Source organism: Camelina sativa, chromosome 8 (genome assembly GCF_030686135.1).
Source record: "Camelina sativa cultivar CO46 ecotype springtype chromosome 8, ASM3068613v1".
Lineage (NCBI taxonomy): Eukaryota > Viridiplantae > Streptophyta > Magnoliopsida > Brassicales > Brassicaceae > Camelina > Camelina sativa.
This window is the reverse complement of record NC_141887.1, coordinates 1,409,931-1,427,970: the sequence shown is the minus strand read 5'-3', so window position 1 is coordinate 1,427,970 and position 18,040 is coordinate 1,409,931. Positions and strand designations below refer to the sequence as shown.

Genomic DNA, 18,040 nt, shown 5'->3' with positions numbered 1-18,040 from the left:
TTTCAAGGTTAATCAAGGCGGAAATAAATGCTGAGAGAGAGAGAAATTAAAGAGATCGTAGGAAAAAAAAAACACAAAGAGAAAGATAAGAAGCACCATACCTGAGACGAGAACGACTTTGAGATCGAGAAGAAAGCTGAGAACGAACGACTACGAGACCTAAAGCTTGGAAGTCAAGGAGACACGAAAAAGATCCACCAAAAAAAAAATCTAACCGAGCCCGGCTCGTGTTATAACGAAACTCGTGTTTCAGTTTACTAATGGGCCTTTCTAAATGGGCTTATAATATTAATTTTAGATAAATGGGTTTAGGTCAGTCTCTCCCTCCTTTTTACACACTCAAAGGCGGGAAAATTAAGAGTTGGTCGGAGGGGCAAATCAATGGAGAAATACTTGGTTTCGCCGGAATCGTCGCCGGGAAATTCTAAAACTACGGTCAGGTAATTCGATCTACTTGTGTTTTTTTTTCCCCTTATCTTCTTTGTTTGTAAAATTGGCGTTTTCTTCTGTTTAATTTACTCAATTTTTATCGAAGGCGGCCATGGAAACGATCTTTAATCGAATTGAACGGACGATTGGAGTCAGCTTATCGACACGAACTCTATACTCTCGTTGCTCATTCCTACTCGGAGGTTTTACTTTATCCTCGAATTTTTGTTGCTTTATCATGAGATTAAACTCTTCGTTAGATTTGACATTTTTGGTGAATTTTGTTTCTTGTGGCTAAGATTGGGAAATTTTCACATCTTTATCATGTGAACGATGAGCCATGTCGAACCCATGTACGATTTTTTTATTTTATTTTTGTTGAAGTAATTAAGTGTTTTAATTAATTTTTGGAGTATTCTGTTTGAGAGCTAAGAGTTTTGTTTATGTCAGATGGTGGAGATCCACCACCAGCATTCCTCGACACCTCCAATGTAAGACTCTCTTGTTGTTACTACGTACATAGCTATCTAGTGAGCTTTGAATTGGTCTGTCGCTTTGACTCGTTTCTAATGTGGTTCCTAGGCGAGGCGTTGCAGGGATTGAGTTTGATAATCAGGTGAGTCCTCCTCAGCAAGATCTTTAGAGTCTTGTTTACCGTGGATGTCCAATTTCATATGATTATTTTCTGTTTTATGTCTGTTTATTCTTGAGAGATAGGATGTCTCGAGTCCTTGAGTGTGTGTGTGTTTTAGCTTTCAGTTTTCATATCCTTCGGATTTTCTTGTTACCATGTCTTAGGTTACAAGTGTTGTTTCCAGGGTATATACATAGTGTCAGTTACAGAATCAGGATGCTTGACGGTGCATGACTTTGAAACTCTATATTGCCAGAGTAAGGTTGGCCCAGGTAAAGCTTTGAACTCTGCTCATTTTGTTTATTATTAACGTACATGTGTCTCTTTATTTGAAAAAGCTTTGCTTCTGAGCTGGAATGAATTCCATGGTTTTAGTTCAAGCATTCACTCCAAATATTCAAATAGATTGCAGCCAAATGCCCAAACCCTCACCCAAGTGTGGCTGGCATTATAATTTTGAACTTTGTATCTATATGAGTAAGGTTTATAATATATTTTCATCGTCATGATGGTGATGGTGATGTTGCTGGATAATACCTTTTTATAGTTTGTTTGTTCGTTCATGTTATGCTTCTGATACAAGTTTTTGTACCTTTGTTCATTACAGTTTTTGAATGAGTAATTTACTGAGTCGTCAATAATAGGTTCTGCGGAAGATGAAACTAAGCATGTTGTGCATTCGTCTTTTCGTCTGGGTTTCGATGTCGCTAGATGGAATCCTTCAAACCAAAATGAGGTATGTGCTCAATACTCTATAGTCAATACAAAATGAGGTATCTGACATTTTAACTCTTTCTTAACACTTCATTTGAAAAACATTTTTGTATATTGAGCAATTACAATTCCTATAGGTAGCTTGCACATCAAGGAAACATGATAAAGTGCTTATCTTTGATATCAGTTACATGTCTCCCAAACCAACTGAGGTATGATTTACAACAACATATGACTTTGAGATCACATGGATATTAGTTATATGGTTTTTCGACAACTGTTTCTGGTTCCAACCAATATGATGACCGCATCGTCATCACTTAGGTTGTCTTCTTGTAAGCTCAGTTTATGTTTTATAGTATATTTGAAACAAGAACACAGATGTATCGCCGTAGGCATAACAAGTTTTCCTTTCCAACATGGTTCAAAAAATGCAGCGGATATACCAATAATGTATTGTAAGAAATGCCAGACAATTTTTTATTGAAATGACACGGTCACTGAGATGGCCATAGTAAGACTTCTCATTAAGTTTTAATCTGCGCTACTTAGGCTAGCCTTGCTAAATATTCATATCATTCCACCCACATTTCAATTTTCGTTTTAATTGTGATTCAGGAATTGCAAACTAGACAGAAGCTCTCGATTATTGGCCGCAAAATTCATAGAGGTTTATCTGATGTTGCCATTAGTACTGATGACGATTCAAGGTTTGTATCTCCCTGGGATGGAAACAAAATTATAGCTTCTTTTGTACCTACTTTCTTCAGCAAATTTTCTGCATTTGCTCTTTATGCAGAATATTTTCTCCAGATACACTTGGTATGGTTCATGTGTGGGATAGAAGAGCAGGCGTGTCACCATGCATTGAACTTTCAACAAACAGATATGATTCAATCAAGAGTATTCAGATATATGTGGATAATCAGGTAATCATTAATTAAGATATCCCCAAGCCAGTAAAGTTCTTCTGATCATGGAAGTTGCAGTAAGACTATGGTTTCAAATTCAGTTAGGCCTCAAAGTTTTAGACTGAGTTTCTTCATCTACCATGTAGACTATTTTTGGAGCTGGTAAAGAAGGAATCATTCATATATGGGACCTTCGTGGCGGAAGAAACTCTTCTGCCTTTCAGAGCCGCAAAGATGTAAGTCTTACAAGGGCCAGGCTGGAATTGGCTATGGCAAGTATATTTTATCTGTAACATCTACATGAATTTACGTTCATTCTCGTGTTCTCTGGCTCTGCAAAACATGTATTTTTGATCACGTTTTGACATTGGTAATGTTCAGATGAGCCACTTGCCTTTAGCATCTCTACATCTTGCACCAATGCTGCAGAAGATTCCATCTCTTAAGGTAAGTTCTGTCTTTTGTTTTGCATCTCACTTGTGCCATCTTTCAAGCAACCTTGGTCTGCCTCTTTGGTTTTTACTAATGAGAATTTGTAATGTGGGAGTCATGTTACCCTCGAAACTTCCAGCAGTTGATCGCGCTGAAATTGGCAAGCATTAGAAATAGTTTGAACCTCAAATTGAAATCCTTTACAGGCACAGTCAGAAATCGTTCCCAAGGAAATTCATTCCATTGATGTAAACCCATCATCTCCTCATCAACTTGCATTTCACCTTGACGATGGTTGGTAAGTCATACCTTTAATAACAGCTCATTTCATTTTGGAAATACGATTGAATTCATGTTTTGTTTCGTTGATTTATATCATTTATCATTTTTCCTTTGGTGGATATCTCTAGTGCAGGTCCGGTGTTCTTGACATATATAAATCTGAAGTTACTCATGTACATTGCCCTCCTCCAGCTTGGTTGTAAGTAAACTCAAGAACTTCAAGCTTAATTTGTAACAAGATGCATTTAAATTGATCAACAATTGGGAAAAAAGGAGCTTTAAGAGTATTGGATTTTGGTTCTTTAGGGATGGTTCCAACAGTTCAGCTGACTTAATATTGCGGAAACCATCATGGCTGCCAACATCATCTGTAAGCCCTGCGCTTTGTAACAATCATAAGTGAAGATTTTCTGATCTTAGTTGGCTTATTCTATACAAAGTTATATGATTCATATTGCAGATTTATGTGGTTGGGTCCATGAGCGAGAAAGGGATTCATGTTCTTGATTTTCATCCAAGCTCCAGGTCTCCTTGTCACGTTGACTACGAGTAAGGATTTCTTGAAAACTCCTGATATATAATCTTATGCTCTCTCTAAAGTTCATGGCTACACTCCTGATATTGCTAATATATTGTTGCAGTGAGGATTCACAGAGAAATGAGAAGAGAGAGAAGTGTAATCACAGTAACAAGTTTGTTTCATTGTCTGAAACTGTCACAGGTTGTGCTGCACATCCTCTCAACGGTATGATCATAGCTGGAACTCAGGTATTCAAATTTGCTTTAATTATCTTCCAAGTAATTTTAGTCTTGATGACCATGATTTGGCATTCTGCATCATACTAAGACAAAAGTGTCAAATAATAAAGATAAGTCACAATCTGAATGGAAATGGTGATTCTGCAGAATTCGTCTTTGCTGCTGATCGCGCAGAGGCATTGCTCATCTACATCAGAGAAACTGTAGAAGGTGAATTGTAACATCTACGAGCTTGACTGAGCTTAGGCTGTTGTAACATAGAAACCATCCACGAGATTATGTATGAATAATATAAGTTTTGGTTAAAAATGGGTGTTTCAAAAAGAGTATACTCATCATCACATTGAAAATGCTCCTGAATGATAAGATTCTTGTTGTTTTATCATTGTTTTATTATATTTATTTTGCAAAATTTATGTCCAAAAAACAGTACGGATCAAAACAACTAACAGTGATGTTGCCGAGTTAGTGTAAAGCAATAAGTAGAATTCACATTATTATTGTAGTAGATTTATTTATTATGATGGGAAGAAGCTTGTAATGTTGGAATCATCATGTTACCCCCGAAAACTTCCAGCACTTAGATGTTCCAAAAAGAGTATACTCATCACATTTGAAAATGCTCTTGAATGGCATAGCTTTGCACTCCATACCATAAGAAAACATGATGATAGAGTAACAAGAGAGGTTGGTCAAATAAAATATTACTGGTTCAGACAGAACCTTGATTTGAAACTCGGTGGTTGTTTGTGTGGTTTTGATATAAGCAAAAATTGCCCCAACTCCTTTCTAACTTATTCCTTTCTTTGAAGGCTGTTCCTGATCCCAAGCCCGAGTTAGAATATAAGGAGGGCGATTTGAGCAAGTTTCTTGCCATGAATAGGTATTGTCGCCAATCTTTTTATTCTGTCTTTCTCAATGCCTTGTATGATCACATTCGGAAACTAATTAAGACCTCTCATTTGGTACCAGCGCTAGACATAGACAGGGGATGGAGGATCTTGAAAAGGTATAGCAGCCTGCTCGTACCTTAATTTCCATCTTGCACACTCTCCTCTCCCTTTTGAGAACCTGCATGCATATAATATGATTGGTTTGTTTTGGTGTTTCAGTCATCTCGGGAATTTACTGAAGCAGTTCAAAAATCAGTGAGACAGAGGATCATATACTTCGTACCTTTTATCGTCGTGTCATCTTTTGCTGTAGCCGCCTTAATTAATTACGAGCTTGACTACATAGATGCCAAACGTGCTCGGAAGCTCTCCGAACAGAAGCGGTAACTTCTCAATCTTGTCTCTTATTGTTCAATTTTTGCTATAACATGTTCTCATTGAACTGAATTGTTTGTCACTGCTCATTATATTACAACTATATGCTGCTGTAGTTTTGTGTGTGTGTGTGTGTGTGTCGTAAATGCTCTAGATCAGCCAACTATTTCATTATTAAGTGTATGGTCAATTCGCATGGATGTGAGCTTTTGTGTCCTAACTAGGGAGTTCATTACTTACCCCTCTCTGCTTCCTCTTTTTCAGACGTGCTCAGGAGCTCTCCGAACAAAAGCGGTAACTTCTCATTTTTTTTTTTTTTTGCCTGAAAATCTCTTATTCTTTAGTTTTTACTAGAACATGTTCTCATTGAATTTGCATTGTTTATCCATTGCTCATTTTCTAACAACTATGCTCAATTGCCATGGATGTGAAATGAGCTTGTGTGTCCTTATCCTAGGGATTTCATAACTTACCCGGCCCCCTCCTATGTTTCTCCAGGCGTTCAGAGCTCCAGCCACACGAGACTGCATAATTTTGGGGAGTTGAATGTTTTTGTCCCTTTGTCTCTCTTTGAATTCTCGTCTTTCTTTTGAACTTTGTGATCGTCCTCTGCCATTTGTAAAGCATATCCGTTTTCTTATTATTGGGTTACACAAGTTGTTAGACTGTTGTTGAGAGCAAGAAGGAGGAAAACAGAGTAAGAGACCTTGTCCCTTCTCTTTTATGGAAGATAAAGAACAAAACTGAACAAAACTGAAACATTTATTTATCTGAAACTTGTTATGTATATATCAAGACTAAAATTGGTTTATTTATAAAACAAATAGACAACACAAACGAAACAAGGTGCAACTGAAACGTTGCAACTCTGGAAACTCAATTATCGACCAACACAAGTCAATTATTACTATTATTCATCCCAAAAATTATTATTTTTATGATTATATTTGACTGTGTTTGGTTAATTTCGATGGATGAGGACCTTGAGGTGAGCTTGTGTTTCGTAACTAGAGAATTCATTACTTACTCCCTCCTCTGTTTCCTCGTTCAGACTCTCCAGATCAAGCTAAAATACCAGTTGAGCTCTCTAGCCACACGACACTACTTAAGGCTCTATGCCTTGTAAGAATTATGTGATTCTAACCATTCGGAAACTAAGACCTCTCATTTCATTTGGAACAGGGCCTCTTTTGAAAAGTGGCAGATCGATTTCGAAGAGGTATTATAGCAGCTCGTACCTTAATTTACTCTGAAATTTCCATCTTCCTTGAGAAACTGCATGCATGTTAATATGTGTTTATTTTGGTTTGGTGTTTCAGTCAACCAAGGCTCTTGCTGCTGCAGTTGTAACTTCTAGAAGACAGTTTGGTAAACGCGTCGTACCTACGATCATGGCGTTGGCAGTTGCTATAGCTGCCTGGTTAACTCACGAGCTTGAGTACCTAGATGCCAAACGTGCGGAGAGGTTCTCCAAACAAAATCAGTAACTTCCCTTTTTCTTTTTCTTTTTTTTTTGCCTGAAAAATCTGGTCCCTTATTGTTCAATTTTAACATGTTCTCCATTGAATTGAGTTGTTTATCCACTGAATATTTTCTTACAATTATATGCTCCTCTGCTGTGGACAATTCCCATCTTGTGTGTCTTAACTAAGGATTTCATTAACTTACCCCCTCCTCTCTTTCCAGGGGTTCAGAGCTCTCACACGAGACTGCATGATTATGGGGAGTTGAGTAATTCTCTCTCTTTGAATCCTCTTGTTTCTTTTGGACTTGTGATCGTCCTCTGCCATTTGTAAAGCATATTCATATTCTTTACTCTCTTTTTTTGGGTAGTATTCTTTATTATTGGTTACAAGTTAATTATGATTATTATTACTTTTCAGGCACTTGGTTTAGTAGGTGCCAAATTATGATTAATCGCAAAATTATGATCTCTGGATATCCTTAGGCATGATGAGAGTCGATCTTTTGGCTTGCATGCCACACAAATTTGTGTCCTTAAACATTCCCAAAACACAACAATAATGATTTATATAGAAAGCTTACCTGTAAAGTTTTCTATATATGATTTTATATATATTTTGTTCTAGTAACATCATCTTCAAGAATCTAGAAAACTATGGATAACATTTTGAGACTGTTGAAAGAAATATGTTTAGAAACCACAAACCTTATATAAATGGTAACAAAGAAGTGTAGGAAGAAACAAATGCCCCGGTTCATTCTCGCAAGAAAAGGCAAAAAGGCTATAAGGCATTACATGCTTTAACGCATGTGGATGGTTTTTCAAAACACTTTATTAGGTTAGGCTATTTGTATATATATATATATATATATTGGTTTGGTGGGTTTGGTTTTGAAAGTTAAGCACAATTACTTAACAATTATTTTCTCATCATTAAATTATTAAAACAGTGTAATCCTTTTTCTTAGCTTATTGACTTCTTCTCTTGCTGACGTAAACAACTCGACTTTACGACATTAACTATATAACGACCTGTCCGATATACGGGTTTAAAGTTTTGTAAATTAAATTAAATTTAACACAAATATATTAAAATTTGTTGTACGTTATTTATAAATTTTCTTTTTGTTATATAATACACTGATTTATATCTATTTACAAATTTTTTATCTATATTACCATTAAAAGTATGTTTTTTTACACCTAGATATATTGTAAGTTATAAATATATTCTTTACCACCACCTAGAAAATATTTATATGAACACATTAAGCCAACTATTATATGTCTCTTTACTTTTACTTTTGCATAGTTTCTTTAATCACTAAAATTGTTGGCTCAAAAAACATTTCAAATAAAAAATATTTTACATAGTACATATTACAGTCGAACCTCTATAAATTAGTACTCTTTAAATTAATACATACTATAAATTAATAAACTTTTCCGGTCCCGAGTTGGACCGTTGTAAAAAATAACACATTTCGATAAATTAATAAGATAATTATATTTTTTGAAAATCCTATGTAAAAATATGGTCCCATCAATATCATAAATTAATAATCAAATATTATTAACATATATAAATATATATATAAGAAAATCTAGTGAAATATGACTCTATTGTTGTTTGCATATTCTTGAATTTAATTCTTATTGGAGCTCATTTCTAATATTTTTTATTGTTGTCTTCTCAAACCGCATCTAAAAATTGTGGAAAGTCCTAAATGCAAAAATTGTTTCTTTACATGTAATTGGTTCTAAAATTACCGCAATATATTCTTCGACTTCATCATTACCATGAATGATACTAGTAGCAATTTCTCCTAAACTCTAAACTTCTAACATTTATCGTTTTTATCTAAACTCTAAATTAAAAATTAAAAAATTAAAAATATGAATTAAAAAGATTCTTTAAAAATATGAATGATAACAAAAGTATCTTATTTTGTAATATAAAATTTTAAAAATCTCTTCATAAATAAATAAAATAATAATTTACGATAAATTAAAACCGCTATAAATTAATAAAATTTTATGGTCCCGACCTTATTAATTTATAGAGATTTTACTGTATACTAATTAATAATGTATCATCACAATAGTGTATGACCAACCATGGAGAGAATCTCGGCTCTGCCCTCCTCTTTTATGGAGAGAACCTTGCGTCCAACCTCCTCTACCATGGAGAGAACATTAGCTCCGTCTTTCTCCCATAGGGAGATAACCTTGCGTACAGTCTCCTCCACCTTCCTCACTTGAGGAGATAATCTTGCGTCCAACCTCTTCCACCATAGAGAGAAATCGGCTCTGCCCTTCTCTTGTGTGGAGAGAACATGTTCACTTCTTTTAGTTATCTCAAAGTGGTTTGCTCCGACAACCAATGAAACTAAAGACCTTTTTCTAACGTCACAAAATCTTTTGATAGTAACGAATGTTAAATTTCCCAATGTATTCATGGAAGTGTCTTTGACACACCATGATGCAGCCTCTGTCTCTGAGCTCCTATGTAAAAACGATTTATGTTTTTCCAATCTATATATATTTGTTTGTTGTAACCTTGTGTTGATTAGCCTATTTTATCCAACCATTAGATTGATGAGCTTCTACTCTTTATTTCTCTTTAGGATTGAATGAACGGGTAACAATTATATTTGCATAAAAAAAAAAAATCTATGACCAACCAATCAAGGTTGAGAAATTAGAAGATAATTAATTTGACATAATTAAAGAAATAACATAAATTATAAGCACGATAACATATGAATCTCAAATAATTCAAAGATGAAAATATAAATTAAATAAAACAATATAAACCTACTACAATAAATTTTAAAATACAGTGTTAGATAAAGAAGACGCATATATTAATTTTCCTTTTTTCTTGGGTCAACATATTAATCTTACCTATTCCAAACTGACAAAAGAGAAAGTACGAGAAAATTTTGGTTTAAAAAAATAAGGAAAATTTACTTTTCCATTAAAACAGTTTTACCAATAGAACAAAGTTGAAAACAATATTTTTGAATAAACTATTTTGTTAGATGAAAAATATGAGACGATCTATGTTTATATAGAAGTGAATATTTATATTTTTTAGAATTAATTATTTATGGTATATTTTCCTTAATCCTTTTTCTATTTTTTTGTAGAATTAATTATTTGAAATTAAAAAATAGTTAATAATGTTATAATTTCAAATTTTATGAATTATATATATATATATCTAATCTCCTTATAATTATTTAAAAAAACTGTTTAATTTTTGTAATTTTGTTTAAAACAAATTTATTTTTGTTTTATGTCGTAATCTTTAAATCTCTTATTAAATATTAACTTTTACACATGTCAAAATCTCATCTTGATAATTTCAAACTTTTCAAAATCTTGGTAATGACTAACTTTCAAAACCCAACTTTATATTCAAAATCCAACTTTATATAATAAGATTATAGAATATTAAAGGCAAATCATAAATTGAGCACATAGCTCTTTAGCGACGACACGTTAGCTTTTCTTCAAGAATGCTTCTCTTTTAATATACAAGGGATGGAAGACAACTCTTGAGAGATGATCAGTCCCACACGGAATTCTATCTTCTACTAAACAAAAAAAATGTTTTATCATAAAGTCATCCTAGTTTTTTTAACTAGGGTGAATTTGCTCACCAAAATAAAAAAACTAATGAAGAATATAACTAACTATTTGAAAAAAGAACAATACTTAGGTTCACCCGAACTTCTTCATTCACCCCCTTATAAAATAAAGAAATAAAATTTGTATACATTATTACAAAATTAAAAACTTAAACCGCCCTTTTATAAACCCAAACCGATATATAATTTCATTATAATTGTAAAATCTAAACCCTAACCATTTCATTTGTAAACCCAAACCGACATATAATTTCATTCTAATTGTAAAAATCTAAACTCTAAACTCTAACCATCTCATTTGTAAACCCAAACCGACATATAATTTTGATCTAGTTGTAAAATCTAAATCCTAACCATCTTATTTGTAAACCCAAACCAACATATAATTTCGCTATAATTGTAAAATCTAAACTCTTACCACCTCATTTGTAAAACCAAACCAACATATAATTTTGTTTTAATTGTAAAATCTAAACCCTAACCACTTCATTTGTAAACCCAAACCGACATATAATTTTGTTTTCATTGTAAAACCTAAACTCTAATCACCATATTTGTAAACTCAAACCGACACAAAATTTTGTAATTTTAAAAATCTAAACCAAGCCAATATTTAACTTTCTTTAATTAAAAGTATACAGAATTTGTTTCCTTAATTTGTTTTGCTTTTTAATTTAATTTTAATTTATTTAAAAAAAAATATTAGATAGAAGATTCTGATTGGTTGAAAGAAAAGGGGGTGAACATAAGTATTTTTCTTGAAAAAAAAAGAAAATTAGGAGTGGGGGTAGACAAAATTATCATTTTAGGGTTGATAAGTGATGGTTGATGGTGGTGATGGTTGCCGGAGGAATGGCCGGCGGAGGTGGCCGCCGGAAAAGTTCGTCGGAGGTGACTGGAGGAGATGGCCAGCAGAGGTGGTCGCCGGAGGTGGTCGCCGAAGAAGGTCGCCGGAGATAGTTGCCAGAAATAGTTGCCGAAGATGGTGGCCAGAAGTGGTGGTGGTGGTTGTGATGGTAGGGGGTGGTGGTGTTTGGGGTGGTGGAAGTGGTAAGAGTAAAATATATAATTAATATATAAAATATTGAGTATATAAGGTTTATATGGTTAGTATGGTTAGTGGGTGAGTTATAATTTTTTTTTTAGTTATAGAGTGCAATTCCTCTTTTAATTAAGGTGTGGCCTATTTGTTTTCTAATTTACCCTTAAATGGGTGTTCCAAAAAGAGTATACTCATCATCACAATTGAAAATGCTCTTGAATGATAAGATTTTTGTTTTGTACACTAGGTATTATTATTGTTTTATATTTATTTTGCTAATTCATTTCGAAAAACAGTAAGAATCAAGAATACAAATTGGAAATCAGGAAAAAAAAAGTATTCTTTAGCTAAGAACATTATTAGTGATTTAAAGTGAAAATTATAAAGATTCAAATCCAAACATAAAACATGTTATTTCAAATCCATGTATTTTAATTTTTATAATCAATAAGGATTTTCAAATATTATATGGATTTATAAATTAATAAACCAATAAGATTACTTCAATAAGGAAACCACGGAAAAACTTTCCACATTTGTAAAGACGGTAACCACCGGCTGTAGTTACTCCAATTGCAGATACTAAAACATTCTGAATCGAATTTGCTAGAATCGTGTTTGAGCTATCTGGGCTGATATGCCCGAATTGTCTTAAAATTATAGGAATAGTCAAAAAAATAAAATAGCTGATTTTTATAAAAGAAAAAAATACAAGTTAAACGAAAAGATAATTTACCTTTTCCAAAAGGGATTTGGTTACACGCAACTTCGATGCAATCTCATAAATCATTGGAAGAAGGATCGAGAAAGGTGAGTATGAGGCTGTGATAAATAAAAGTCAGCTATTTTGACTGTTTATATAACTGCAAGACATTTCATACATGGGAGTTCAAAATTATCAAACTAAGTTTGAATTCGGCCGATTTTATGTGGGTGCCCTCTCTAGAAACCTTTATGAATGCTTTTGGTAATCATTCTTCTTGTTTATAGGAGAGAATATGGGAAAAAAACATTAATTTTCAAATTTGGAACAAAAAATTTCAAAATGTCATTTAAATCTTAAAGTTTGGTTTGACATTATAATAAAATAGTCATTTCAATAGTCATTATGGTGAGATTATCTTTGTCTTTTCCGTTGAGTTGGCTATTTTAGGCATGTCTTTAAATTTTTTCATTAACAAAGACAATGATCACATTAACTTTCCGTTAACAAGATAAAGTTAGATAATACTTGTAATTGATAGTTAGTCCTAAAAGTTAAGGTGGCACAGTGGCGGAAGTCCTTAGCAATTACTAACATGAGGAACAGGGATCGAATCGCTTTTAAGCATCTTTCGTTTTCTTCTCTCTAATTGCATAAACGACGTCGTTTTAAAAAAAGAATTAAAAAGAAAAACAATCACAACATGGAGTCGAACCCGAGATCACATGAACCGAAGAGAAGTTAGAAACGATAAACCTATCATGTAATCGTTTGGTTTTTAAACCATCACCATCCTAAATAAAAAAAAACGATAAACCTTATATAAATGATGACAAATGCCCGGGTTCATTCTCGCAAGATAAGGCATTACATGCTTTAACGCATGTGGAGGGTTTTTTAAAACACTTTATTAGGTTAGGCTATTTGTACTTTATATATATGGGTTTGGTTTTGAAAGTTAAGCACAATTACTTACTTAACAATGATTTTCTCATCATAAAAATTATTTAAAAAGTTCTTAGCTTCTTGGCTGATGTAAACAACTCGACTTTACAACGTTATTGCAAAACAACTCTTAAGAAATGATCAGTCCCACAAGAAATTCTATCTTCTACCAAACAAAAAATGATTTTGTCAGAAAGTCATCCTAGCTTTTTTTTTTAAACTAAGGCATGGCCTATCTTTTTTTTCTAGTTTACCCATTCTTCTAGCTAGGATATGACCTACTACTAATATTATCAAATTGATGTTGACTTAACTGGTTGCTATAGATTTTGTAACAATGAGGTGATCCTTGATGTATTTTCCAATGAACAATGTGTTATTTTTGAAAGACATTTTTAATCATTTATCCTTTTTGAAATCCCTTCCCTAAACTTAATTTTAGAATATGACTTTTCTTTTGTCAACAAAACTATAATTCTTCTAAGTACACAGAATTTGAAATTCTTATTTTCAATATTTAGCATTGTTTTTTGTTTCTGTATAATGATTTTAATGCTTACTTGTACATATTTATCATAAATAGATTTTATTCCTAAGTTTATATTTTCCTACTTTCTTAGTTTAAATATATAAAGTTTATCATAAATATAATTTTCTTTTTTTAAAAAAAGGAACCAACAGTATATATTATTACTAATAGAGTTCCAGTAAGAACAAAGCAGATTCTCTTGCATATATATATTTTTGAAATAGTAGAGGTTTGGATGGAAATAAATCTAGTAATCTATATATCCCAACAAAAATGTTAAACCATTCATCCCAAAAAATACAACAAATTAAAACTTATAGGAAATAATTGTCTCAGATAAACATTTTGATTTGCAATTAATAACAACCATAAAACAGTGGAGATATGTTTTCATAGTGGTGGATTAAATAAGGAACAATCATATGGAAAAAGTGTTGTAAAATAAAGAAGAAAATGAAAAGAAATAATAAAAGAAGAAGGGGGGCATTATCGTAAACATAAAAAAATGGGTCTGTGGTCTGCCCTTCACATGCGTTCTTTCTATCAGTCCTTTTAAGAGAAGGGAGACAGAACATTCTTTGGATTTTCTCTCTTTCTCTCTCTCTCTCTTCTTCACACACACAGAGACATCATCCTCATCACACCCTTCCTTGTCCTAGCACAATCGCATTCACTATCTCTTCTCTCTCTCTCTTTTGTGTCACATCCCTCTCATCCCTTCTAATCTTGTTCTTGTTCTTGTTCTACTATGGCATCTTCTGAAACAAGAATGAACAAGGTAAGAGAGAAAGAAGAGGCCATAGCAAATGGAGTGAAGGTGAGAGCACTTCAAGCGAGTCTAATGCACAAGTCAAGCCCATCCTCTAATAATTACAGTCTCAGAAACCCTTCTTCCTCTTCTGCTGCTGCTTCACCAGCTTCTCGTCCTCTCCCTACTAACCTCTCTGCTCATGATTACCCTGTTTTCACTCCTGTAACTCTCTCTCTCTCTCTTTTCTCTTCTTAATATCATTATTCTTGGTAGTTCCCATCATGTCGTTGTCCACTTTATTCTTGTGTGTCTAACTTGATTGATTTTTCGACATTATGTATGGGAATTTGGGTTTTGTTCAAAAGCTTTTGGAGTTTTTAAAAAACATAATTTAAAAAAAAAAAAAATTCATCGAACCCGAGATTTATTTGGTTAAACCCGGTTCAGAGCTCGTTAATTATTGCATTATTTCTGTCTCCAATTTAGATTACACTATCTTTCCTAAATTTTTGTATCATGTCGTTGCTTGTTCTGGATCTTTCTTCACAAGCGGTTTATTGTTTCGAATCAAATATACATTATATAATTTGGTTAGGCCCCTTTAATAATTTAACAACTGTTTAAGTGTTAAAAGTATAAAAGACAAAACAGAAAAGACCTGAATTTGGTAGAACCACTGTGTTTTTGTTTTTAGCTGACACACTGTTGTGAAATTTGGACAAAAGTTACTGTGCTTTTTCACCTCTCTGCTAACTTTTTTTTGGTCTATTGGTGTCGTTGAAACAGAGCTATGAGGATGAGCCTGTGTCTGCATTTCATCACAAGAATCTCACTTTATCTGAGACATGGGATGAAGATGGAGATGAAGATCAAGACGTGAGACATACTTATCTCTCTGATTCTTATAAAACCTCTACTTCAAGAAAGACTGTAGTGCCTCATCAAGATTCTCATCACCATGTTTACACTATGTCGGACGCTCTCAGATCCCCACCGTTACATTTGTATACTTCAGGTAGAAGCAACTGCGGCTCGGTTGACTTTAGGTCGGTCTCTTCTTGCAATGATTACAGCAAACAGAGAGGTTTTGACACCAAGAGCTTGAAGAACTCTAATCTTGTTGTGCCCTTGACGGATTCACACTCGGCTGTTGTTTCTTCTCAGCCAAGGAACCGTGGAGGAAGAGTGATGTCTTGGTTATTCCCAAAGTTGAAGAAGAAGCAAAAGAGTAACTCGATCTTTAATTCCCCTAGTAGAACTGAGAAATCAGAGGAAGTTTCTGAGGTGTTGAAGGATTCTGGTTTGGGTGTTGAGAAGTTGAAGAGAGAATTGATAGAAGCAACCAGAAGTAGAGACGCTGCGTTAACACAAGTCTCAGAGATGAAGTCATCACTGGGAGAGTTAAGTGAGAAGCTTCAGTACTTGGAAAGTTACTGTGACAATTTAAAGAAAGCTTTGAGAGAAGCAACAGAAGTAGTGTCACAGGAGAATAATGTTGCAAGAAGCTCAGGGAAGAAGAACTCAGAGATGCCAGTGAGTGAAGAAGTGATGGTTGAAGGTTTCTTGCAGATTGTATCGGAAGCAAGATTGTCAATAAAGCAATTCTTGAAAACATTAGTTTTAGAGATCGACGAAGAAGACTCGACTCTAATTGGTAACATCAACACTCTCCTTCAACCCCACAACTTAACATTCACCTCTAAGTACTCCAAAATCATTCAGTACCACTTAGAAGCGATCATAAGCCAATCAGTGTACCAAGACTTCGAGAACTGCGTTTTCCAGAAGAACGGTAAGCCGAAATTGCTTGATCCAGAACAAGATCGACAAGCGAATTTTGCGTCCTTTGCTTCCTTGAGAAACTTGAGCTGGAACGAGGTATTGAAAAAGGGTACAAAATACTACAGCGAGGAGTTCAGTAGATTCTGCGATGAGAAGATGAGTTTGATCATTACAACATTGAATTGGACAAGACCTTGGTCTGAACAAATGCTTCAAGCATTCTTTGTGGCTTCAAAATGTGTATGGTTGCTTCATTTGCTTGCCTTCTCGTTTAATCCAGCTTTAGGGATCTTGAGAGTTGAAGAGAACAGAGAGTTTGAATCAAGTTTTATGGAAGACATGGGTGCAGATAGGCAAAGATCAGCGTCGTCCCGTGGACCGGCACGGGTTAAGGTTATGGTGATGCCAGGGTTTTATGTTCAAGATAGGGTTTTGAGATGTAAGGTTCTTTGCAGGTACAAGTCATTGGGCTAAAGTCTGAAGATAATCTAGTCTAATCACAGTTGATTAGTTCTTAATTAATTTTTCTCATTGTTCACCTCTAGTGTTTCTTCTACCTTAGGCTTCACTAGTACTTTTATATTTGTCTTTGTTAAGAATTACTAGTGACCGAGTACGTGGGGGGTTAATTTTAAAAGTTGAATTTGTTATCATGTTTGCATTATATTACATATGTTTATAAATATATTTTTTTAATAATGTTATTAAATTCATATTCAGAATTTGTATCAGTTAAGTAAAGAAAACTACGTGAAAAAAAAACAAATATAGAAACAGAAAGGTGGTATGACTATTTCGGGACAGAAAACTTATTTCGAAATGTTTTTCTATCTCGTAATCGTAGTTTTAATACCCATTTGAGATTGTATATTTTATTTCAACAAATAAAAGAAATACGTAAAAGATATGGCTGGGCAAAAAACCCATACTTGAATACCCAATTCGAAACCTGACACGAAATATCCGATTCGGGTTGGGTTCGGGTATATACCTAAATAATTCTATTAGATTTTATAATGTTAAACCCATGAGTTTGGGTTTGGGTTAGAGTAATATCCATTATCCAAACGGATACTCATAAAACCCTAAAATATAGAATTATCTACAATATTAATAATATTAGCACTAATATAATTCAATTATCCAAAATTATAATTATAATTTTAAATATATCAATTAGTTTTATACCTAAATACCTAAAATAATTAAAATATCCAAAAAATATTTGTTACATATGTCAAAATTTAGTTTAAATTATTTCAATTTTACTAATTTTAAGGATTTTTTGGTACGGGTTCTAAAATTTGTAATACAAACCAACACGAACCCGGTAGTATTCAAACCAAACTCAAACCGAAACTCTAAAATCACCCAATAGATTCTATTTTCCTAAACCGGTTTATCTGAACCGAACGGTAAATAACCAAACCCGAACAGATTATCCATATACCCAGGCCTAGTAAAAGAGATATTGTGATTTGAACTTATGAGAATTGCCCAAAATATCATTACCTTTTATAATTCAAACATATATTAGTTTAGTTTTCGATTTGTTTTTAGTTCGTGTTAGACAAAAAATAATTGGATTTGTTTTTGTTATAGATAAAAACATTAAAAAGAAAAAAATATAGTAACGAAAATGTGGTTATATGTAAATATGTAAGCGATTCAAACCCACGCGTACTAAATGGAGTAGAAGTGAAGAATTCTAAGTTTGGCTAAACAAACATTTACTTTC

The 18,040-nt window shown here is 33.5% G+C and overlaps 3 protein-coding genes across 3 annotated transcripts; all 3 read left to right on the top strand.

Annotated features, from left to right (window-relative positions):
- The first annotated feature begins 339 nt into the window (after positions 1–339).
- Positions 340–4,546, top strand: LOC104705531 (uncharacterized). The gene is given in 19 exon segments (XM_010421549.3): positions 340–440; positions 536–632; positions 729–782; positions 880–920; positions 1,012–1,045; positions 1,248–1,335; positions 1,708–1,799; positions 1,915–1,989; positions 2,396–2,487; positions 2,577–2,706; positions 2,835–2,924; positions 3,070–3,135; positions 3,327–3,418; positions 3,536–3,601; positions 3,709–3,772; positions 3,863–3,951; positions 4,044–4,170; positions 4,309–4,356; positions 4,359–4,546. Coding segments are annotated over 19 exon segments (1,428 nt in total). The 5' UTR covers positions 340–381; the 3' UTR covers positions 4,383–4,546.
- A 1,853-nt stretch (positions 4,547–6,399) lies between these two features.
- Positions 6,400–7,302, top strand: LOC104705530 (uncharacterized). Its single transcript, XM_087463047.1, has 4 exons — positions 6,400–6,506; positions 6,612–6,648; positions 6,749–6,912; positions 7,116–7,302. Exons 1-4 carry the CDS (start codon positions 6,400–6,402, stop codon positions 7,144–7,146), a joined length of 339 nt encoding a protein of 112 aa, XP_087319173.1. The 3' UTR covers positions 7,147–7,302.
- A 6,994-nt stretch (positions 7,303–14,296) lies between these two features.
- Positions 14,297–16,985, top strand: LOC104705529 (IRK-interacting protein). Its single transcript, XM_010421547.3, has 2 exons — positions 14,297–14,742; positions 15,307–16,985. Exons 1-2 carry the CDS (start codon positions 14,518–14,520, stop codon positions 16,774–16,776), a joined length of 1,695 nt encoding a protein of 564 aa, XP_010419849.2. The 5' UTR covers positions 14,297–14,517; the 3' UTR covers positions 16,777–16,985.
- The last annotated feature ends 1,055 nt before the right edge of the window (positions 16,986–18,040 follow it).